This window comes from Paroedura picta, chromosome 10 (genome assembly GCF_049243985.1).
Source record: "Paroedura picta isolate Pp20150507F chromosome 10, Ppicta_v3.0, whole genome shotgun sequence".
Taxonomy (NCBI): Eukaryota; Metazoa; Chordata; class Lepidosauria; order Squamata; family Gekkonidae; genus Paroedura; species Paroedura picta.
Window position 1 is genome coordinate 31,812,058 of NC_135378.1, and position 25,414 is coordinate 31,837,471.

The window sequence follows — 25,414 nt, forward strand, 5'->3', positions numbered from 1 at the left end:
TTAAAAAAATATGGTTTAAGTTTATTGAAAATTAAATATTAGCAAAAGCAAGATTTTAAAAGAAATATCTCACAAAATGATTCACATACATGACTCACAAATTGAAAATTTAAGAAGTACCCATTGGCAATCAAAATGCCAACCTTTCACACTCTAATATAACATTGTTCTACATTCTGCTCCACTCAGCTTTATTTCAACTTAAGTTTGAACAAGGCCTTAAACTACTAAGCTAAGTGGTAGGAGAATACAGCCAGTGATACGAATAAGGCATGGAAGAATTCTTATTAGAGCCCAGCTTTTTTAAAAACTCTAAAACTAGTAGAAACCTTGAAAGGCTCTGTATAGGTCTTCAGTAGTTTTAAGCCATTCACATCAATTGTAAGAATATGGTGAGTTGAGCCATGGTATTTAGAAGAATGTGATTGAATATTTGCAAGTCTGGTAACTTGTGTCTAGGCAGTGTGCAGAAAACCAGAGGGGTTAGGAATCATAAATTTATACACTTCCTCATACACCAAGCTATATTTGTCCATACTTGTGTTCAAAAGGTCAGCCAACTTGGGAAAAAACATACTGATGTGTCCAATTTCCAGTCCATCTCAGGATGCACAATAATGTGGTTAGTTTCAAAAGCATCTTAAATGAAGTGTTTCAGTTTTTAACATGGCTCCAAATTCCTACAATCTTGTAATTATTATGAAGTCTTCAATATGTGTACCATTTATAGTTTAAGACACACAAAAAAGTTCCCCATGGCAACATTCAAAACTACATTAAGTACTTGTGCAAATAGCAACAGCATGTTGCAGCTGAGGCAAGCCCCTAATTGCAAGTTTCTGAACATATCCCCGTTGTAAACTTGGACTAAGGTTGAAATCCAGGACTTTCCACCATTTTCAAGAAGTAAGCAGAGAACGCAGAGATACATTCTCAATTGTACGTAGTGCAAATAATGTGGAACCACATCTTTTGTTACTGGACTGATTTGTGCGCGCAATTTTATGGTGTCCTTTAAACAGACTGGATCCATGTGACGAACTAATTGTTTCAGGAAAATAAGCAATTCTGATCTCAACCCAGCGTTAAATGTGCAAATGCTGCAAACACTCCAGCTGCAATCACAGCAAGAACAGGGAACATTTCAGGAAGATCAAGAATTCATTTAGATTGGTCTCTAGAGAAATATGTTAATATGTCTTGAATTTTTATCAGTCGTTCTTCCAAAGATGTCATACAGAACACTGAGAGCTGATATCTAGGGTCCACAGGGAGTACAGCTAGAAGCCACCAACACCAAGCAGGTCCATTAGCCATTTCCTAGGAATAAGGAACTGCATTATTACACATGTAATAGAGCACAAATGTGATTACAAGAGACATAAGCTACTGGTGTCAAAAATAGATCTTTCAAATTTATATACACTCTTTACTTATATTACTACTGTTCCTAATAGCCATTCTTAGAACATCTGAAAATCAAGTTCATCTATTTAAAAACTTTTTTTGTATTGGTGCTTTATGATTGCAAAACTGAGTGTAGAAATGAATCCTGGGCTAGTTAAGCACAGAGTTGCCTAGCATTAACTCTCCCAATCGGGAGTTTGCAGCAACTATTTTGGCTGCAACAGGGAAGTTTCTTGACGCCCTGGCACAACATGCAAATATTGATTCCAACCAATGTGAAAGCTTGAGGGAAAAGATGTAAAATGGGGAAGGGAGGCAGAGAGATGCAAGCTTTTTCAGCAAACGTTTAACCTACAGAATTAGATAATACTTACATATACTGTAAATATATAACCCATAGTATCAAGAATATATTTAAAATGTTAACGTTAAGATGCTATAATGCTTTTTTCTGTGTTTAAAATTTAACCTGGTACCCAAATATTCTGTTAGTGATATTATAACTGAAACTATTTCTGTCCAAGTACTATAGCATTTGTTTTCTAAATTCCACTTTTATTCCCCTTTAAGAGTCATGCGGCACCATGTACAGCAGAATGCTAGTCTCAGGTACTGGGTAGTCAATTGTAGAAAATCAAGACATTTAAGTTTTTAAATTCCACCAATACATAAGCAGAAAAATGTACATGCAATTTACAAATGATGAAGTTTATCTTGTTAAAGTAGTAAAATAAGTTTAGGTTTAAATGAGATAAGGCTTGTATTTCGATTGTCCCTCAAATATTTGTGTTCCCCCTTCCCCCATATCATTTCAACATTTCTGGAAATTTTACATTTATAAGCAGCTTATCAGTTACTCTCCCATTATAAACAGAGGAATATAATCAATCCTAAGTCATAGTTGATGTGTATCATAGGATAGCTCAAAGAAGGTGAGCTATAGTCTTGACCACAACAATGAATTAAAATGCAATAAATGATAGGGCATGAACTAGTGCTGCCACAGTGGGTCTCATATACCCTAATGTGCTGGTGCATCTTCCTGAACTGTTTTCCAACTCCACCACCAAATATAGGAAAAGAATTTCAAAAGGGTGCTAAGTTAACAGTACAGAAGTATTAAAAATATATAATTTTTTAATAATGTAATAATTTCTAACCTGCCATTCCCATTGACCAGTTCATGGCGGCTAAAAATATAACTCACATTAATAAAACCCAATCAACCCAATATAAAATGCTAAAACAATAAATATTAACAGTGGCCAACCCCCCCCCCCCGCCCCCAAATCCTAACCCTGCTCACAGCAGACATATAACACCTCGGGGGGTTTATAGGGAGCAATGCAGATCTTATTCATTCAAGGGGGTACAAGTCACGAAGATAGCCCACCAGGTGTTTTACCACCTATGTCAGGTAAGGTTACTAGCGCCCTGTCTTCTGAGCACCTGGCTGTAGTGGTCCATACAACGGTCACCTCCTGTAACTCGTTCTATGCAGGCCTGCCCTTATCCCTGACCCAGAAATTGCAGCTGGTGCAAAACACAGCCACTAGGGTCCTCACAGGAACACCTTGGATGGCCCATATCCAGCTGCATCGGTTGCCAGCTGTAGACTGGAACAGGGTCAAGGTTTGAGTTTTGACCTTTGGTTTCACAGTCTGGGGCCTACATATCTGAAGGACCGCCTGTTGCCCTATGCCCCCCTGCAAGGATTTAAGCTCTTTAGGTAGTAACTTCTTGGTGGTTCCTAGCCCCCAGGAAACTTGCCTGGCCTCTACCTGGGCCAGGGCCTTTTTGGTCCTGGCCTCAACCTGGTGGAATGAGCTCCCAGAAGAGCTGAGGGCCCTGCGAGAGCTTTCAGCATTCTGCAGGAATTGCAAGACAGAGATATTCTGCCAGGTCTATGGCTGAGGCTGGGGCATGGAAGTTTATATGAGCCCCCTAAAAGAGAGCACAACCAAGCCAGACAATTGCCGCTGGTGGACCGCCCCTATGATACACCAAGAGACAGCCTACAGCGGAGGTGGGAGATATTTTGCTGCCAGGATATATGGTTTTAGTGGGGATATTGTGTCTTTTATTATGGGGTTTTATTGTGTATTGTGTAACCCACCACAAGACAGCTTGCCAGGAGTAGCAGGAAACAAATCTAATAATAATAACAACCACCACCACCCCAGCCTCAAAGGACTGGCAGCTCAGTCTTGCAAGCCCAGTGGAACTTCAAGAGCTCCATTAGGGCTCAGTTATCCCAGCTTATTCCACCAGTTCAGGGCCAGGACTGAAAAGGCCCTGGCCTGGGTCAAAGCCAGGCAAACTTCCCTCAGGCCAGGGGAGTGATAAAGAGATCCTCATAAGACTCCTGATTTCAGATTTCATTGCTCCAGAAGATGGCTTCTCTAAATGTTAAATATTCCTGATTTGCCAAAAGTCAGACAACGGACTGAAGTTTGCTCCCTCTTTTGGCACTGGCCTTTTTGCCTATTATCACTGTGACATCCTCTTTCATACTCTTTACAGGTCAGCTTGCTTAACTAGTAAAGAAACTAATTATTTTGATAGGCGCTGCATGTTGGCTATAAAGCTATTTGCTCAGTACCTGTATATTTGATTCCATCTCTGGCATTGGACCAAAATGCTGAAGTATTTGGGTATGAAATTTGTTTCTTAAGCTTTGGAACCAGTTGCAAGCCTGGATATATACAAAATCATGAAGCTCAGCAAGTTTCTTCATCTCACCTTCATCTTTAATCTAGGCATGAAGAAAATAAAAGGGTAAACTGAAATGCTCTTAATGCACATTTATTTTATACAGAACAGCAGAACTCAGTATAAATCATCTGGAAAGAGAAGGAAAAGACAAATGCATCCGCTTAGTAACCATTACAATGCTACTATGAGAAAGGAGCTCACATACATCTACAGTGCTAAGCATAGATCAGCACTTAAAGTAGTGCCATCGAGGAGAAAGCCCTTTCCGGAGAGCCAACTCAGTGGAATAAAGGTTGAATATACAAAATAAAGATGTTTAATAGTTTTTAAAAAATCTTAAGAGCATATGTGCCTGAAATGGTGGGAAACCCTCCTCGCTTTTTTTTAAACTGCCACTTGAATCCTCTGTAGAAATCTACTAAGCGTACTTAAACAGACTGCTCTATGACTGAAAAGACAATTGGAGTTGTATATTTAACTGCTACATCAACTAAGCTACACATGCAATCTAATTTCTCCACAGCCAGGGTGGGGAATTGTGAGAAGAACAAAATACACATCAGCTAACCTGCATGTGCCCCATCTGCTCCTTAAAATGTACTTCGCAATGCTTAATCCAGATCAAGGACTTTGTTCTCTTAGATCAGATATGGCCTACTGTCACCTGTTGTTTCTTCCCCCTCCCAAACTTCCACTGTTAAAATGAATAGAAGCACCATAAATCAAGAATTAGTGATATCTGTATCTGTAGCTTCTATTTAGTCTATTCACCTATTCCTATTGTGAAAGGCATGGGTTACAAAAGCTATGATGCACTGTGTGAGATGAATGTGTAATGCAAAAAAAAAAAAAAAGAATGAGGTATTATTACCTTTGTATCTTCCAAATACTCAATGTCTGCAGTGCAATACCCATCCTTCATCCCTCTTTGCAGGACTCTGAATCTTCTTAATCCAACTGTATCAACAATAGACCGTCCATCTGGCAGATAGTCAACATTTCTAATGAACAACATGCAACCATAATCTGCAAAACTAGAACAAGGGGCAGAATCAGCATCATGCTAGAAAGCATTTTTCACAAATGTTTAAGCATCCTTACACTGCAGAACTTATACATACCCCTTTTGTGGGTCACTGAGACACATCCCAAATTGTTTTGTTCCTGTTTCTATACTCCTTCGAATCATTAATCGGTATCTTGGCTCAAACACATGAAGAGGACAAGGCACAGTAGGGTAGGCCATAGTGCAAACAAAAACTGGAACATTAGTGGTCAAACTGGAAACACAAATGCAACAGAATTTAAGTCTTACAGTACTTTAAATTATTCTAATACGTTTACTTCATGACAAGCAAACAGTAGGCAAGATTTCATATATTATTACCATTAATATTTTACAATAATGAATTTGAGGCATCAAGCCCACAATAAAAAAATGACTGAAACTAGTAGCAGTCCTCCAAATGTCTTAAGTAGAGACAAACGTACAAACATAATCCTGAATTCCTTATGCAGATGCTACCATGAGCAACATCCTCTCCTGGCCACTAGATGATTAGCAACATTTAAAGATAACAGCACTGATCACATGTCTGAGATGAAGAAAAAAGATGCTCAATATGCTGCTCATTTTCCAACAGGAAAATGCTGACCACTGAAACCAGTGCCAATGCATTCATCATTTTACTTTTCTTTCAACCTTGCCAAAATGGTGCATGGATAGTTAACAGTTCCTTAAAATAAATCCCCCTTTTTCCTGTTCAAAATAAAATGTACAACAATCTTTACACTAAAGAGTTGAAGAATGAAAATGATCCTATAAGTACAGGATCATGAGCCATGGCAAAAGAATTGTTGGTATACAGGACTTAATCCTACATGTGATGGCATCAGACTTGTGACTACCCATGCAGGTCTGGCCAATCACATATAAAGTCACATGTACAAATAGGAGATGGGGAAATGGTTAAAAAAAACCCAAGAGATGTACAAACAAGGAGTGCTGAATTCTCCCAATACACAGACTGCCCTCAGAAAGATCTCCCATTTGTCATGGAGTCAGTTTTAACACTGCCAGATAGGCTCCAATACAAGACATGAGCCTACAGAACACCAGGAGAGTTTTAAAATAAGGGAAGCAGCTCCTATTGTAGATAAAAGTCAACACTTTTAAATTCTCAATGAGAATGGATTTTCTCCTGGCTTCCAATGTCCTGGCATCTTTAGGTCCCTTTTGTACTCCGTCAGAACACCAAAACTTTCTTAAAAGCAGCCTATTTTTTTCCTACACGCTCCATCTGTGTGTGTGTGTGTGTGTGACCTATTATGCACGGGGGGAATAACGCACATTCGGCGTGGAATGGTGGCGACTAAAATCACCGATAACGCACGGAGTCGGCTGCAACCGGCCGCAGCTTTGGTGCATGCCACCAAAAAAGCCGTGTCAGCGAAACGCGTAAGAAAGCACAGCTTCCGGGTGACCAGGGCGCAACCAGAAGTGGCGCCGGGATCGCCGCGTGCATAATCTGGGTTTTGCCGCCATCGCGCCCCCTCCTGGGCATAACCGGTGTGCTTCGCGTCTTCCCCCTCCGCGTTTTCCATGTGACCTGAAATCGCTGTTTCGGCGGCCGTGCATAATGGGCCTGTGTGTGTGTGTGGGGGGGGGGGGGGGCTTTGTTCTACCTCCCAGAGTTGGAAGGGTCTGTCTCAGCTGTTTCCCCCTCAGGCCTATGTTCTCCCCATACTAGCTGCAGAAGTCATAGGGACTCTCCACTCCAGCCAGAAGCATCCCCAGTCAACCCATGTCATTGGGACTCACTGGGGTATTTGTGACCATGGGAGGTCTGTTCTGGTGTTCTCTTTTTGCCTAATGCCTGGAGTGACTTCCTAGTGATCTAAGTCTGCTCTAACCTTGGACCACTGAAAATGGAAATTCAAGTTAAGCAAAAAAAATTTCCTATCTACAACATGGCAGAGAGCACTGCCCCCGGGTTCTCTTTTGCCCCCAGCTCCAGTGCTGGGAAGAGGGGAAAGAGGCTTAAAAGCCCTCAATGCTCAGACCATGGTCCTGATCTGAACCAAGCTCCCATCCGATTACTGAGTTCTTAGAAACCACTGGGTGCCTTCTATTGTGTAGTTAAGGCCTTTGGATAAGAGGGAAAAATCAGATGCATACTGCCATCTAGCTATGAAGCTCGTGATACTCTTGAACTAGGCACTCACTGCCTAACCCCTTTTGAGAACCATCTTGGCTTATTACAGGAAGAGTGGAAACAAGTGAGGTGTGGGACCTAAGCCTCATTTGAAGCTTGCAAGTCAGTCAGTATACCCCAATCCAATTCAACATCATCTTCAAATGCTGTTCTTTTTTGCCAAGAGGTGCAAAAACAGAAGAGCATCTAATCAGCACACTGATATTGGGAACCTTGGAAGCAAAGCTCTTTCGGAAACCTAGTTAGGAATAAGAACTCACCTTGAATGTTCAACTGTTTCTTCATCATGAATCCTTTTTCTCTCAGCTAACTCGGCAGGCAAATACTTTTTCATTAGTGCATGCAGCAAGTGGGTGATGCTGTATTTCCTACTTGCCAGATACTAAAGAAAACCAAACAAAATAAAAACTAAGCTGTTTTTTATTTATGATGATGATGAAGTGCTGCTGTTCTAAAACAGTAGTCATACCATTTCCATTTCAAATTGTAAACAATAAGTGAGAATTCTAGTCATTTTAACTGAAAGTGTAAGACTTTCCTGACATATATGTTAAAAGATGTTATGCTACCAAGCTTGCATTTATTCTAAAGGACCAATATCGCTTTCAGTTTCAATAATGCTGAGAATGTGCCAAGAAAGTGAACCTATCCCCCACCTCAAGAAATTCTGTTTTGGGACTTCCTGGAGTTTCCCACATTAAAATTTAAATAGGGTAAGCACTGTAAAATGTCAGACAGCATCCAAAAAATCTAGGAAAACTGTTACCTCTTGCAAGCTCTCTTTGCAGAGGGGACACTGAGGAGCATAGTCTAAACAACGCTCTAAACAGTTCTTACAGAAAGTATGGCCACAGGGAGTTGTCACAGGATGAAAGAAAAGTCTGAAATAAAATGTCAAGAAATTAGTCATACTGTGGTGACTTTAGCAAAAGTCAGAATTAGGATTCAAATTACATGAAGACACACAAAACACCCCTCAACAAAACATCCATAAGTGTGTCTAATATTTTACTTCTTCTATGAGCCTCACTTGACTATAACAATTTCCCAAGAATAGTTAGGTTTGTATAAAGCACTGCAAGTTGCACTCCAGTGCTTTCCTTCTCGTGCTATTACATTCAATCACTACATCAAGACAGAGCTTAATGGTGCTTGCCTCAACCATCTTCCTTTCCCCTTCTTTCCTAGCTTCTGCAACTTTTAAACAGACTTGAAAGAGTGCAGGTTGGCAGCTGTAGACTATGTTACAACAGCTGTTTTAGGCATCTTAATCATCAAACTTCTCAGGTTGGCACTGCATGTGATTACTGATAATTTGTGTTCAAGTAAAATTTAGGAATGTACTAAACTTGCTTTAAACAGTCAGATGTAAATTACAATTTAAAAGGCTTTATTTTAATTTAGACTGCTAATGGCTGGGAAGGGGTTAAATCTGCATACCAATGGGAGTTGTTATGGGCAATTATGCTCTCTAATCCTGGGGTTCCCCTAGACCAGTGGTTACCAACCTTTTCATCACTGGGGACCAGTCAATGCTTGACAATTTTAGTGAGGCCCGGGGGTGGGGGTTGTTTTTTGCCGAGGGACGTTGTCGAGGGGAGCCCCAGCCATGGTGGCCACTGGAGAGCACCAAAGGTAAGCCGGCAGCAGAGTGGCAGGGCAGCCCCCGAGGCAGCAGCCAGGAAGGAGGACGAGGAGGAGCCACAGCCCGGTACTGACTGATCCACGGACCATTACCGGTCCCCGGACCAGGGGTTGGGGACCACTGTCCTAGACAATGAAGCTAAACCTCAGGAAAAGGCTCAGAAGTACTGACACTGATTAATGCAGGGCATTGGCTGGAAGTGCCATGTTGCTTACTATACTATTTATACTATTTATTATATTGTTATACTGTTATTAATTACTGTATGTTTTTAACGAAGACTGTTTCATGTATTGTTGATTAGTTTAATGTAAACCGCCCTGGGCCTTCGGGGAGGGTGGTAAATAAATAAATAAACAAACAAATAAACAAATAAAGAGATGCATCTATGATATTTTTATTACATAAGTCTTAATGGAAACAGATGCAAAGTAGAAGGACACAGTAGCATTCCATACCAGAGGAGGCCATTTACTGGGTTGTTGACTTGAATACATGAAACACTTTCATAACAGCAACACCAAAACTACATTGATGATATGGATACTAATTCTGTACACAGAACAACAGACACAAATCTCCAGCAAGGAAAGCAATGGCATGTTTTTTGTCTGACTTCTAATGGAATTGAAAGTTTTTAACTTTTTTAAATTATCACTACTCAGAGTAGTAATTTCTAGAAAACTTACATGCACACACGAACATGTAAGTCAGATAAATTAAAAAGATTCAATTGCTTTAAGACACGAATTCAAATTTCCGATCCAAAACTTCCCAGAAAGCTTACATATACCATCAGTGGGAACAATCTTCATGCAGATACTATAAAAAACAAGGTTCAAGATACATATTGACACAGAAATCAGTATACTACCTCATACAAAGGGAACACTCAAAGTCTGACATATCAATCAAATCCTTTGGAACTGCTCCACAGCTGAACAGGAAGGCAGTATCCCTCTCTGTGATTTCTAAGAATCAAAGCAAAATAGGAAACAAAACAGGTCAGAGAGCAACAGAGTGTGTGTGTTAAATGCCACCAAATCATCTACAACTTATGGCTATCACCATCAAAAAAGCACATTGTACTTAAAAATACAATGGGTACTAGGCTCCCCTCCTTGAGGGGCAGGCCCGCCGAGGCCTGGAGAGGCCATGGTGGGCATTCCCAGGGCGAGGGGAAGAACACTGGTGAGAAATCCCCACCGTGGCCCACCGTGGCCTCTCCAGGCCTTTTTGGTGCAGGGATGGAGCGTTGGCTACCTACCCTCCTCTCCCCGGCAGCCCTGCCAAGGCCTAGCAAGGCCACAGCGAGGATTGCTTGGGACAGTGGGAGCACTGGTGGGGACTGGCTTGCCTTCTCCCCCCCAGCAGTGCCTCCAAGGCTGCGGCCAGTCTGGGTGGGGTGAGTACTGGCAGGGACTCCTCCCCCCCCCCCGCCAGGCCCGCAGTTACAGGCCCTCTACCCTCCTTCCCAGATCCTGCTTAATCGTCTGGCACTGCTTCTATGTGGAATAAGTTGGAGGGGGATGGAGCCAGGGGCAAGGTATCTTTCCTGATGGGGCTGTTTGTTGGACAGACGGACAATCAGGGATGGGACAGCTGAGGCAGCCTTCTTGATTGGTGGCTAGGTGATGTCCGAACTCCTCCCAACACTCTTACCATTTTATTTATATGTTCAGATCAGATATGAAATAATAAAAGTCATATGAAAAAAAGACCTCCCAAATGACCTATTGTTAATAACCTTGCAAACAGAAGGCAGTGGCTTTCTTGACTGAATTATTACATCTCATGTTGGGCTTTCCTCTTTTCCTAACATTATTGTCTTTTCCAGTGAGTCTGGTCTTTTCATAATATGACCAAAATATAACAGCCTTAGGTCTGGTACTTCAGCTTCTAGGAGAGCTCAAGGTTAACTGATATAAAGGTAAAGGTATCCCCTGTGCAAGCACCGAGTCATGTCTGACCCTTGGGGTGATGCCCTCCAGCGTTTTCATGGCAGACTCAATACGGGGTGGTTTGCCAGTGCCTTCCCCAGTCATTACCGTTTACCCCCCAGCAAGCTGGGTACTCATTTTACCGACCTCGTAAGGATGGAAGGCTGAGTCAACCTTGAGCCGGCTGCTGGGATTGAACTCCCAGCCTCATGGGCAAAGCTTTCAGACGGCTGCCTTACCACTCTGCGCCACAAGAGGCTCATTAACTGATATAGAAATCACTAATTTGTCTTTTTGGCTGTCCAAACCGAATGAATGAATGAATGCTATATATACACACTATATATACATATTTACCTCCTTGTTTTTTATGTTTATTTCTTCTGTCTTCGCAAACAGTAAAATCTTGTTCTGAAAGGGACAACTTCCTTTTTAAGAAAACACCTTTCTCCTGGACAGAAAGTAAAGGTTCAGAAGAAACCCTTTTTAATCCATCTTCTTTGGCATTTTTTTCTTTTGAGATAAGAGATTGTGTAGACTCTGCATGAGGCAAGTTTTCTCCAATAGGTTCTGATGTAACTTGTACTCCTAAATCCTACCAAAAGACAATGATAGAAAAACATTGTTTATGTAAGGAAATTTCATACAAAAAATGTCAACAAATGTCCCAACAGCAACAACAGATGGTTAGGCAAACCATGTTTATTTTGGATAGGTAAATACCTCCATGTTATACCTCCATGTTAAAAGCTACCTTGAAGATACACAACACAGCAATGAGCAATAACTGGAATATTTCCCCCTAGGAGGTTCTTAGGGACTTAAGCAGGCCAGTTTCCTATTCCCCTACTCTGACACTCAGCTGCTCCCAAAATTACGTCCCTCCTGAAAGTATGTGCAACCATGAAATCGTTTTAGGTATTGTTGCCCCCTCCCCCACCATTTACTCATTAATATTTTTAAGTTTTATGTGAGCCAGAAACACACCGGCTGTGGGTCATATCCTATATCTCTAGTCTGCTGATATGCAGTTTGGGGAAAAGGTAAAGAACTACTCCATCAGGTTGCACAGAATCCCAGTCTGGAATAGAGAGTTTAAACCAATACTCAATTTTCACAACTAAAGTTCACTAGCTTGGAAATTAAAACTTCATTTGCACTGAAGCAATGAATGTCTAACATACAGGATGTAGGGTTTCTTTTTTTTAATCACCAACATTTAATATGCGATTTCAGTGATTTTCATTATTTTGTAAGCTATCAATCCTAATACAATGTAGAGAACTGTAGTTGGTACTTCACATATTCCTGTCATCCCTAAACTGTTATGAACAATTTATGTTTAGACTGGAACAACAAAAAAATACATTGACAATGCATCTTAAAAGTAATCATCACAGACCTATGCAGCGACAATCATAATCCAATTCTTTAAAATAACACTGCATTAAAAACATGCAATACTTACTGGCTCTAAATCTACCTCAGAACCATGTATAATTGGTTTACTTCGAGTATGCGGAGAGTTCAAAGCAGATTCCTTCAGGTGTTCTCTCACATTTTCTGGTGACAGTAAATCATACAGAATCTGACACAAATAAAACAAAATTCTCAAATTATCCAACATATTTACAACATGCTAGCATTATCTGTTTTGGACCTACTGAAAAATCCATCCAAATCTCTCTTATAGAGATTACCACAAATCTTCATCTGGTCAAGCACTGAGTCATGTCTGACTCTTGGAGTGACGCCCTCTAGCGTTTTCATGGCAGACTCAATACGGGGTGGTTTGCCAGTGCCTTCCCCAGTCATTACCGTTTACCCCCCAGAAAGCTGGGTACTCATTTTACCGACCTCGGAAGGATGAAAGGCTGAGTCAACCTTGAGCCGGCTGCTGGGATCGAACTCCCAGCCTCATGGGCAGAGCTTCAGACTGCATATCTGCTGCCTTACCTCTCTGCGCCACAAGAGGCTCTTCTTATTCTACATTACTGCTGTGCAAAGAACCTATCTGTACACAATTCTCAACATCTGTGCTAGTACTCTTCAGTCAGTAGTTGTCTAACTTTAGCTCCAAGTCAAGTTGTTTTTGAATATAAATTAATACGTTTCAGGGTCACACCTGCTTAACCAGCTGAGCTCCTTAATTTAGATATTATCTCATAGAAAATGTAGACATTAAAAATAAAGTATTTACAGTGAAGGTGACAGTTAAGCATCATCATGCTATAATAATTTGTAATCCAAGTACCTTTTCCACTTCAAGTTTTGCTGGAAGAAATCCTTCATCAAGAGCTAGGCAGTGAAGAAAAAGCTGTAAGGCATCGTCTACAGAGCCAGCACTATGAAATACTTTTGCTCGTCTAAAGTACACCTAAAAAAAGAATTTTATATTTTAAATAGAACACAGTAGCTAATTGATTTAGGTGACAAAGCATATACCTAAGCCAAGCAAGTCTAAGTCAGATTCGCTGACTTTTACTGGACTTGCTTTCTGTGGAATTGGAGGTTCTGACTAATCTTTCAGCCTTCTCCCCATAAAAAGTTTGAAGAAATGAATGTAATCTTACTCTTCAAACTAGTTTGGAAGAAAGTGCAATACTACACAAGTTACACAAGGGGGCAGAAGCCTGGTTGAAACCAGATTTTGAATTCAAAATCTGACCTTACATGTTCTTTCATAACCATTTCCTACACAACATAAAACCAACAAGAGTAAACACCACAAAGGACAAACAGCCCAAGAAGCTGCTCAATGTCTCATTTCAGTCACGACAAATACACAGAATTTCTGTAGTAAGCATTCTATTCCTGAAGTGTACTCAGGCTGAAGGTTCAACGCAAAAGTCTTCTTTCAAGGACTGAGTTCAGGCAGGAATGGAGCAGCAGAATCCACTTTTGTACATATGACATGAGCTGGCCAAACTTCATAATCACACTTGCCTAGGACCTGGCTCTAACAGTGAGGTGGGTCTTTGTCAGGAATTCTCCCCTTCCTCTATTGGTTTAAATATGTCACAAAAAAGGGTTTGAACACAGGGGGGGGGGGGGATGAAATATTACTTGGTGAAACGAGACTCTGAAGAACATCTGGGCCCTACTGGAGCTGGCAGTTCCCAGGACCTGTAAAATGGAGCTCTCCAACCAAGTTTTTGGTTGGGGCCCATGAACGAACAACATGTACCCTGAGAACTCCCCAATAAGTGGAGATAGAGTCAATCATGACCTAAAAACTATTTTAATATAATTTAATATAATTTTACACAAATAACTTTTATCTACTGTATTGTATACACTGCTATATGTTGTTCACTGCCCTGAGCCAGCAACAGGAAGGTGGTATACAAATATAATAATAATAATAATAATAATAATAATAATAATAATAATAATAATGTAAAAGAGTTTAGATACCAGAGAAAAGTAAAGCAAAATTAAGCAAACAAATCTGCCTGAATAGAGTGGGGGTAGAGCACTTTCAGTCTGCAGGATATATAAGAGAAATTAGGAGAAAGCCAGAATTTTCCTTGTTACTAAGAAACCTGCCCTTTGTTGCTCTGTAAAGAAATGTTAGCCTTCTGTGTTTTGAACTTTCATGTCAATCATTCTATTAGCATTAGAACCAAGATTCTGACCGAAAAAACAAGTTAGGCTATCAGGTGATCTTTTAAAAAGCAATTCTGTAATTTCTTCCCTACAAAGGCCTGCTACCACATTGCACACTTACAGGATGAGTGCCCAGCAAACAGCAGGCATCAAGGTTATGTGAGCTGTGATCGGATATCTAACACAGGACACACTGTTGTATTATGTGCTACAGTGTTCTGAATGATTTCATGCTTACTATTTGGTATGCACTCAGCTGGGCTACTGTTAAAAGCATCTATCCCAAATGCTTTATTTTAATCATAATGCAATTGAAGGCAAGCCCAAGTTATGACCAGAAGAAGCACAACTTGTTAACCTTGCTGAAACTAAGGTGTAGGATAGGATCAATGTTTATATGGTAGGTACCTGCAGGCTTACATACGTCCTTGTGTTCTATGGTGGAAAAAAGGCAGGATATATAAGAAACAGTTTTATTTTGAGTGATGATGATGATGAAGAGGTGGAACACAGAGCACCCCATTAATGTTATGTTTCTGAAATAAGAGGAATATTCTCAAGTAAATTCTTTCTTAATTCTGGGGACGGATCACTGAACCTGTCTTGAAGCCTTTCTAATAAAGCTAAATTGTATTTGTCACTATCTTTTATGCAACACAGCCTTCCATCCTTCTTCACAAAGCAGTTTAACAATTTAGCATCAATCAGCCAGAAGTGAGCTGCATGAAGCATACATACAACACACTCACCTTCCAGAAACAATCTGTCCCCATTCATAAGACATTATGGTGCATGAAAGTAATATAGATTCAACTTCAGCAGCCTATGTCTATGTTTATAATACAAGTATACTCACACATTATTAATGTGAACTTACCTCAGGCCAATTTGGCATTTTAGTGATAACAGTATTCAGGTCATCTAGAGCAAATTTAAATTCTTGGAGGCCAGCAGACGATTCAGCTCTATAAATCCTCACCATCAAGTCACTTGGATCTAAAAAAATCAATATTTTTATTTCATTATGTAACTAGAACACATTATGTAACTTTCTGTAATTCAAATTATACTTGTACTACAGGCTTAGAAAACAGTCTACCAGAAACCATCTCCCAAACTGAATATATTTACTACAAAAATTAAAATGTTCAGCTGAGTTTTGTCCTCTTATATTCTTAAAATATTGCTATAAAAGAAATTTCCTCTACAATGTCAATTGCCACTTTTTTCATATTCGTATTCAAATTAGCCTTTTGAAAATAGCTCAAGCCCACACAATATATACTTAAATAAAATGGGGAAAACATTTTATTTGGTGGTTACAGAACAAGATCAGAAATATACTTTAACAGTATGAAAACAATCAGGAATGTTTTTGAAAATAAGTATACAATGGCCTTAGTAGACAATTATAAGACAAACAATCCACAAGCTATAGCATAAATTCAATACAGACAATGTCCATATTTATGACCCCAGAGCTTGTTGGCAATCCTCATTCACATGACTTGATGATTAGGAAATGCTGGATTCTGATATAATAAAGTTAGAAATAGTCACAGTCTCTGGGCTTTCTTGAAGCTTGTTCTTCTTCCTGCAGTGTACCATATTAAGTACCAATAATCTTTAGTTTGTATGAACTAACAATGTACCCTAAAAAGTTATGGACACCCTGAGGTACCAGCTTTGGCTTACTGAGTATACGTGAAGCAGCTATGAAGTGCTGTTGTGGGATTTTAGTTTGAAATGAAGCCTACTTTTAGAAGAGACTTTTTCCATTGTAAGGACATAAGCTATTTGGGCTTTAGGATTCAAGAAATTACTAACGCTGCGTTGGGCAAGCGTTGTGGCAAAATAGTTTTGATATGCCACCTCAGCAGTAAATGTGTGTTTCCCGTATATTTAGAATTTGGGTTTCTAGTTTTGCTGCAAAACTACCTCTTTTTTTAAAATAAATACAAAAAAATATGTTACATCCCTAACTTAGGATCTCATCTGAGTAGTCAAAAGCAGTCCTGTACCAACCTGATTCTCTACTGCTACTGGTTTAAATTATGGAATATTATATTTGCATATTAATATATCCAATTCTCAATGCAGCCAAACCTGTGTATATTTAAGTCCAGAGCTTGGAGCCATAAACAGACAAGATAGAGCTTTCTATGAAGCTGAAAAATGCCCCATGTTCATAGAAAAATTGAAGCAAGAAAACTCCAAAATATTGGGGGGGGGGGGGTTCAACTCTGTGGGAAAATAATAGAAGAATCAGTAGCTTAAAAAAATACCCCCAGTAGGCATTGCTAGGTAGTCACAACAGTACATATAGTCAGTGTTTAAACCTTCATCTCTATCACTAAACGGGGGGGGGGGGGGTGCATAGGGGGGCTATTTCTACGCTTAATCAAAGATGGCGACGAGGACGGACACCGGAGCTTTTGCTCTGCCCGTCCCTGGCTTTTTTTAGCTAGGGAGAGGGAATTATTCCCTCCCCCTTCGTTTTTATTCTGCAACTTAGGGAGCCTATTACTATCTAGGCACCCAGTGGACCTTACTAACTCGGACTGCGAGAAATAGGCAAGGAGAAGGGGAGATCAGCTGACTGTATTCCAGGCCTTCCAGGCCTTCCAGGACACGGAGACCACGGGCTTGCGTCTTTATTCCCCGGCCGACTAACATCATTGCTGGGAGACTCTGGCGTGGACCGTGGGAGAGTGCTATCAACCCGTCTGGAAGAGTTATTGGGCCGGTTCCTGGAGGCAAATTACACCACCAAGGTATTACAGTGCCCTCCTCCCCCCTATTTCTTCTTGCCGGTTCCCTCCCGGGGAAAGTTTTATGACGCCCGGACAGAATGAGGAATGTAAACTCACCTCCTTCGATCTTGAAGAGAGTCTATGGAGCTCTGAGAGAGACGGTCTCCCTGCAAGGGGCTCATGAGAGCTTCGGAAATAACTTTGCCCAGTGCCTGAAGTGGGAGTTACTCCAACCCGGCAGCGCCGGGCAGAGGCACAGCGTTCAGAGCACTGGGTCAGCAGGGAGAAAAGACAAAGAACATCGGACTGCTCAACTTGATCCTGGGACGGAAGGAATTTTTGGCGGCGATTTGGAGGGGAAAAGGAGTGAGCCGCGACAGCTGAGACAAAGGGGGACCTTGAATTTACCATCCTCCCCCTTTAAGATCCTTCGGCTGGCTGGAACTGAGTCTCTTCTGCCTGAACTGGTAGATTGCCAGAGTTCAGCTTGCTGCGTCATAGACCGAGAGGAACTGAGGAAGAACTTGTTCCTTGGCGCCCTCTTGTGGCGACAAAGATTCTTCTGGGATAAAGAAGAACTAGTACAGCCAAAAAATCTGATAGCTGTTGTTGGAGCTGTGGGAGATGCTGGGAGAAAATTATTAGGGCGGCTGGAGTGGCCTTAAGTGGAGTTGTGGGGGAGAGGGGAAGCTAGAGAGCCCCGAAAGGCGGGATCTGGCAGATCCTCTCCTCTGTGAGGTTAGACCAGCTGTTAGGTGTCAGGTTGGGTTGGGTGGGCTAGGGGGGATTTTTGTAGGGGGCTGTGTAGGGAGGGTGAGGTTAGGGTGGGTTAGGGAGGGAATTGGTAGCAGCTAGGTTAAATTAGATTAGTTAGATTGGTTAGGGCCAGTGAGAGGGAGGAGCTACAGCCGCTCTACCCAAAGTATTGCAGCAATTAGATAAGGTTGGGGCCAATATACAGGGCACTACTGGACGTGGCTAGACATGGCATGGTCTGCCAGACAGGAACGACAGAGTGGGCATGGAAGGGGAGAGGGGGTTATAACCCAACCTGGGAGAATTATTCCAGCACTTCTGGGCCAAGGGAGGTATGGCGGTGGGAGGAGGTTCAATAATAGGGGGAGAGCGGCACACGCAGGTCCAGAAAGGCCCCGACCGTGGAAACACGGTAGGTGGCCTGGTCGATGTGCTCGCTGTCCTTCAAACCTCCGTCCCATCCCCAAATCTGTAGGAGAGAGGGCTAGGGCGGAGCCGGTGCTGATGCTATGCAACGCCAGGTCGATCAAGAACAAATCCTCAACCCTGCGGGACTATTTCGCAGGGCATGGGGTAGACCTGGCGTGCATCACCGAGAGCTGGGTGCGCGAAGGTGAAACAGTCGCCCTTAAAGATCTTGCGCCACCCGGCTTCTCGGTCCTTCATCAGCCCCGGCTCCATGGTAGGGGGGGTGGGGTGGCGATCCTAGTCCGGGACAGCTATGCCTTCAGGGCTCTCCCAGCACCATCGATCCCAGGAGTTGAATGTGTCGGCCTGACGTGGGAATCGGTCGAGAACGTGGCCATCTGGGCGGTGTACCGTTCACCCACTGCCCCGCCCGATGCCCTGCTGGGCCTGCTGGAGGCGGCGGCCGCCTGGACATTGCAGTTCCCCAAATTATTAATTTTGGGGGACTTTAATGTCCATGCGGATTCGTCGGCTCCAGGACTTGGCCTGGACCTGGTGTCGGCCATGGCGACACTGGGGTTCTCGCAATTTGTTGCTGGTCCCACTCATCAGGCTGGCCACACCCTGGATCTGATCTTTGGTGCTGGTGTTGAGATCGATCTGGTGGCTAACAACATCGTTCCGTGGTCTGACCACCATACCCTGAAGGCTCGCCTACGGATGCCACCCCTCCCCTGTTTGGGTGACGGACGCATTTTAGTCCGCCCACGGAGACTTATGGAATCCGAAGGATTCCTGAATGCTCTGCGGGACCCGATGCCCTCCGGTGTCTCGTTGGAGGCCTTGGTGGAGGACTGGCAGTCCCGCCTGTTGGCCGCCATTGACGAGATAGCTCCTGAGCGCCCTCTCCGCCCTCGCCTCAAGCAGGCCCCGTGGTTTACCGCGGAGCTTCGGGAGAGGAAGAGGGAGGTGAGACGGCTAGAGCGAGTGTGGCGGAAGACCCGCGACGAAGCTACAAGAACATCTCATCGCACGCTTATGAGGGCGTATGAGATGGCGGTGAAAGCGGCAAAGTGTGACTACTTTGCTGCGGAAATCGCGTCCGCTAGCTCTCGCCCAGCCCAATTATTTAGGATAGTTCGGACCCTTACTGCCCTCGAAGGAGGGCATCAAAATAGTAGTCAATTGGAACTAGGCTGCGAGGCTTTTGCGAGCTATTTTGCGGATAAGATCTTGTCGCTCCGTCGTGACCTTACTGCCACAGTTGATACAGTTCGTGAACTAGAAGCTCCGTGGCCGTTGCGGGGGATCAGGTTTGATGGCTTCAGGCGGCTCTCTTTATCCGAAGTGGACAAATTGCTAGGGTCGGTGAGGGCGACCACTTGCCCCCTTGATCCCTGTCCGTCGTGGTTGCTTAAGATCAGCGACCCACGGATAGGTGTTCCCCTGAGGGAGATTATAAACCTCTCCCTTACATCGGGAGAATTCCCTCAGCGGCTCAAGGAGGCAGTGGTTCGCCCTCTTCTGAAAAAACCATCGCTGAATCCGCGGGACCCCGCCAGCTACCGCCCGGTATCGCATCTTGCATTCCTGGGCAAGGTGGTTGAGAGGGCCGCCGCGGACCAGCTCCTAGCATTTTTGGAGGAAACTTCGGCCCTTGATCCATACCAGTCTGGCTTCCGTCCTGGCCATGGGGTGGAGACTGTGCTGGTCGCCCTGACAGATGATCTCCGGCGCCAGCTGGACCGGGGCGGGTCGGCCATTCTCGTGCTATTAGACCTGTCAGCCGCATTTGATGTGGTTGACCACGAGCTCTTGGTTCACCGCCTCGCTGATACTGGGATTGGAAGGGTGGCTCTTAAATGGCTATCCTCCTTTCTAGAGAAAAGATCACAGAGGGTCGCTGTGGGGGAGGAGTTATCCGACTCCTTTGCACTCCCATGTGGGGTGCCACAGGGAGCGGTGCTCTCCCCCACGTTATTTAACATCTATATGCGTCCCCTGGCTCAGCTGGTACGGAGTTATGGGCTTGGGTGTCACCAGTACGCTGATGATACCCAGCTCTATCTCTTGATGGATGGCCGGCCAGATCTCCCCCCAGAAAAATTCGCCAGTTGTTTGGAAGCAGTGGCTGGATGGATCAGGAAGAGCCGCCTGAGACTCAACCCCTCCAAGACGGAGGTCCTTTGGCTAGGCCGAAGGGAGCAGGAACAGGAAGCGCGTCTTCCCTGCCTGGACGGGGTACAATTGTCATCTGTGCCCCAAGCCAGGAATTTGGGAGTGATTCTGGATGCCTCACTTTCCATGGAGGCCCAGGTCACTAAGGTAGCCCGGACGGCGTTTCTCCATCTACGCCAAGCTCGGCTACTAGCGCCCTACCTGCCCCCGGAACACCTGGCCACTGTGATCCATGCAACGGTTACTTCTAGATTAGACTTCTGTAACTCGCTCTACGCGGGCCTACCCTTGTCTCTAACCCGGAAGTTACAGCTGGTACAGAATGCAGCTGCACGGGTCCTCACTAAATCATCTTGGAGGTCCCATGTTCAGCCTCTGCTGAAGCAGCTGCACTGGTTGCCAGTTTGTTTCCGGATCAGGTTCAAGGTTTTGGTACTAACCTTTAAGACTATACGCGGCTTGGGTCCTGCATACTTGAGGGACCGCCTATCTCCTTATGCCCCCCGCAGGGCACTTCGCTCTGCGGGTAAGAATCTGCTGATGATCCCAGGACCCCGGGAGGCACGCCTGGCCTCGACAAGGGCCAGGGCCTTTTCGGTCCTGGCCCCTACCTGGTGGAATGAGCTCCCTGAAGAGCTGCGGGCCCTGTCAGAGCTCTCTGAGTTCCGCAGAGCCTGCAAAACGGAGCTCTTCCGCCAGGCGTTTGTCTAAGGCCGGGTGATGGCCCGGGGCTAAGATCGGACCCCTCTCCCCGGAGGGGGGAGGCCAGTACTAAACTGACCTGGTTCCCCAGAGTGTTCCATCCTATGCCCAATTATCCTCCGTTCCCTTTTGCTCATCCAGTGGGCCTGTACGGGAATAGTTTTAATCGCCATCATTGTGACTTAGTCATTGTTTTAATGGGGTTTTAATGGGGAATTTTAATGGTTAATATATTGTATTGTATTAAAATGTTGTGAACCGCCGCGAGCCGGTTTCCGAGAGCGGCGGTCATACAAATCAAATAAATAAATAATAATAATATTTTAGCCTTTAAGGAAGAACTCATCAGGACCAGGCCTGGCAGCGACCTCCAGGCAACTAATACACTGTGACTTATATAACTCACCCAGGACTGGTTGCTTGTTTAGAGCTATATCTGAAAGGCATCAATCTCATAACAGAATATAATATCCACTAACAACCTGCTTCTCACTCTCTGTACAAAGGTTAAGACTTCAGTTTAATATCACTCTCTTGATGCTATACAGAATTGGTAAGAGCTTTACACAGCATCAGAGGAAGTAAACATTTGAATTAGGCTTTATGGTTCGATGTCTGACTGGTAATAAATTAATGAACACATGCATTATGAGTATTAATCTGAAACAAATACCACAACCACCAGAGAACAAATCTATAACGTTCACAAAGAATAAGAACAGAGTTGCATAAGATCACAGAAGTTAATGGCCAAAAATCCATCATACAAGCCTATCTATGACTAAGCCAGCCAAAATTTCTTTCACACTATGGGTTTTATTCCAATGCTAAACATATTGTTAATTACTCAGTGAATATTTAAACTAATCATATTCCCTGACCAGGGAATATATATCCTATGCCTTTCCCTAGCACTGTTGTGAAAGGCCCAACACACCCCTCAATGATGTCACCAGTATTATACAACCTTTCCCCCCTCCACGCCTCCATTTGCTTATGCAACTAGCCCCAACCTCCTGTGAATTGTCTCAGTAACACTTAAGACTGAAAATAGACCTTGAGCTAAAAGTAATGTGCGACTGCTGGCCATCAGTATCCCAAGCTGGTTTCACAGCTAACATTCCAAAACATACTGGCTGGCCCCACTTGCGGCACCAATTTTCTCTAGTTCACCTTAAGAATACAGAATAAGCCCCCACCTGTTCATTCAAAAATAGATTTTTATATTAATGAAGATTATGTATAGAGAGTTCAGTCAGCATCCTATTGAAGGATGACAGCTGTATAGCAGTCCCTGGAATGTGACAAAGATAGCTTCCTACTTTGTGCCTACTAATAAATGCAAAGGAGTTATTGAGACTCTTGAAAAGTTTAGAAGGAAATCAACAGACACTTGCACTCGCTTATAGAAGCAATGGTGACAGAAAACTGACAAGAAATGGTGACAGAAAACTCACTGAGAAGACAGGGAAGCCCCTACACATAACACAACCCCTACCTCTTTATTCCACATTAAGTTAACCAGGATAACTACCATTAATTCCACAATCAGGAAAGCAATTCCCTATTAAACACTAAATGTACACCAAAAAACTGAAACTATCCACAGCTTCACATGAATCAAATTCCTGCATGACGTGCATCTTTATGTAGGAATTCCCTGAACTTCTGCGTATGTATGAGAACCATACAGAACTAACTTGATGTTTACATGGCCACCAGGAACCCACTGAGTTGGAGCCAGGGATGAAAATAAATTGGTCCCAGCCAAAACAGACAGCCCACAAAAAAGTTTCCTTAGACACCTTCTTTCATACAGACCAAATAGTACTGTAATCTCAACCCCTGGCTATACTTTCCCAACACATGTACACAGGTGGCTGCTTCTATGACAGCAGAGGGTTATGAAATTTTCAGGCGCACCTGAATGTATTGCAACTGAACCAATAGACAGAATTTCACTCACACATACTAGTCACTCCCTGAGGCTAATCAAGTATGTATATGGAAACACAGCGGAACCTGTAAGGTACACACACAGCGCACCAGTCTGGTGAAATATCAGTGTTCATTAGCTGCAGGAAAGCTGAAAAAGTATTCCTACCCTTGTACAAGGCTCAAGGCACTTAAAAATTTAACATCCCTTTCGGGGGATGTTTTGGTCACTTTAGGGTCCCCACGGAGTGGCATGCATCCTGTTTCACGAAGGTTTGGGTTGGAACGCAATTAGGCTAGGCTCTAAATTACCACAAGTCTCCTCTTCTCTTTCTTTTTGTCTTCAGATTCATCCCAACCTCATTTTCACCTCGGAGATGATCTACTCGGATCAAGAGGATTTGCGCCCTGCAGGTTACTCTTGAGTAAACGCTAAACCGCATCTCTCTCTGCAATGACGGCCACAGGGGTGTGCAGGAGGAGGAGGAGGGGGGAAGACGCCAATCCCCCATCCCTTGCCCGGCTTACCCTCTCGCAGGGCCTGGCTGGCGGCTTCCCGAGCGGCCCGGAGTTGCCCTTGCCCCAGCAGCTCGCCCAGGCGGCGCCAGATGCGCGTCCTCCGGCACTCCTCCGGGAACCACTTCTCGGCCAAGTGCGCCAGGAGGACGGCGACGGAAGCGGCCGACCCCAGCGGCTCCCCGCACAGGCGGCACCGGTCGCGGAGCTCCTCGCGCAGGCAGCGGCGGCAGTAGGCGTGCCCGCACGGCGCCACCGCCGGCTCGCCCAGGAAGCCCCGGCAGCCACAGCAACTGAAGAGTCCCGCCGCCGCCCCCGACCCCGACCCCTGCCCCGGCAGCCGGAGGCGGTAGTGGCGCACCAGGCAGTCCACCAGCGCGCTCAGGCGGCGGAGCGAGACCGGGCCGAGGCGCAGCGCGGCCGAGAAAGTCTCCAGCGCTTCCTTCAGGTGGTTGCCCAGCGCCAGCAGCTCCCCGCGCCGCAATAGTCGCTCCTGCGGCGGCGGAGACGGCGGGGCCGCGCCGCCGGGACTCCTGCCGCCGCCGCCGCCGGGCTCCGGGGTCAGCTGGACGCAGACGGCCAGCGGAGAGGCCGCCATCCCCGCCCTCCGCCGCCGCTTCCTTCTCGGCGCTCCGTCCGGCTCCCCGAGGGGGGTGTGGCACGAGACTCCAACGGCCGACGCCACTGCTGCTGCTGCTCTCGCTAGAGGGAAGCGAATGAAGCGAGAGAGAGGCGGTTGACGCGCCTGCGCTCTTCCCCAACCGTCGTTGCCTGCCGCCCCGCCCACCCACGCGACCCTCTTTCTCGAGCGCTCCAACTGTTCACTGGAAGAGCCGGGCGAGAGGAACGACGTCGCAGCCGGCCTTCTGAGCGACCGCGGGACCGCCCCAACCGCCATCTCAGCCTTACATAAAAGGCACGTCACCTGACTTTCCGCGATGGCTGACTGGCCATTGGCTGGCAGGGGCGCCGCGAGGAAAAGGAGGAAAAGGGCGGGGGTGGGGGTGTGGCGGGGCAAAATTATAAAACAGGACCACGTGCTTAGCCCTTCCTCGCATCTTGGTAGCTCGGCTGGAGGGGGCGTGGCCGGCCGTTGTAGGGAGAGGCGCCCGGATTAGGCTGGGCTGGCCTGGTCAGAGCGCGTGTTGGGGTTGCCACCGGCGGGGGATGGGCGGAGAGATTCCTGGGGATTTGAGGATGGAGCCTGGGGAGGAAAGGGCCCCCATTGGGACATAATGGACAGAGTCAATCGCCCCCCCCCCAAGTATCCCTTTTTGCCAGGGGAAGAGATCTCTAGTCTGGAGATGAGCTGTAATGCTGGAGGTTCCCCAGGCCCTACGTGGAGATTGGCATCCCTAGTGCAGTGGTCCTCAACCCCCGGTCTGGGGACCGGTCAGTAGATCAGTCTGTACCAGGCCGCAGATCTCCCCCCCCCCCCCCAGCTGCTGCCTTGGGGGGGCTGCCCTGCCACTCTAATGCAGGCTCACCTTTGGTGCTCTCCAGTGGCTGCCATGGCTGGGGCTCCCCTCAGCGTGGCATTGCACAGCTGCTGGTGGCAGCGCCCCCCAGCGGGTGGTGAGAAATCAGGGGTGCCAGCAAGTTGGGCAGGGGCTCAGGTGGCAGTGACACCCCTCA

General features: G+C 45.0%; 1 protein-coding gene and 1 long non-coding RNA gene across 2 annotated transcripts in view; one reads left to right on the forward strand and one right to left on the reverse strand.

The window, feature by feature from the left end:
- Nucleotides 1-24,677, reverse strand: LONRF1 (LON peptidase N-terminal domain and ring finger 1). Its single transcript, XM_077302052.1, has 12 exons — nt 23,792-24,677; nt 15,409-15,527; nt 13,177-13,299; nt 12,391-12,510; nt 11,280-11,517; nt 9,857-9,953; nt 8,104-8,218; nt 7,598-7,719; nt 5,244-5,402; nt 4,994-5,156; nt 4,010-4,162; nt 1-1,320 (listed from the first exon to the last, which is right to left on the reverse strand). Exons 1-12 carry the CDS (start codon nt 24,675-24,677, stop codon nt 1,162-1,164), a joined length of 2,454 nt encoding a protein of 817 aa, XP_077158167.1. The 3' UTR covers nt 1-1,161.
- Nucleotides 24,614-25,414, forward strand: part of LOC143819902 (uncharacterized) — a 3,995-nt gene continuing 3,194 nt past the window's right edge. The window contains exon 1 of the long non-coding RNA XR_013225142.1: nt 24,614-24,695. This is a non-coding gene — a long non-coding RNA (uncharacterized LOC143819902). The remainder of the gene's footprint in view (nt 24,696-25,414) is intronic.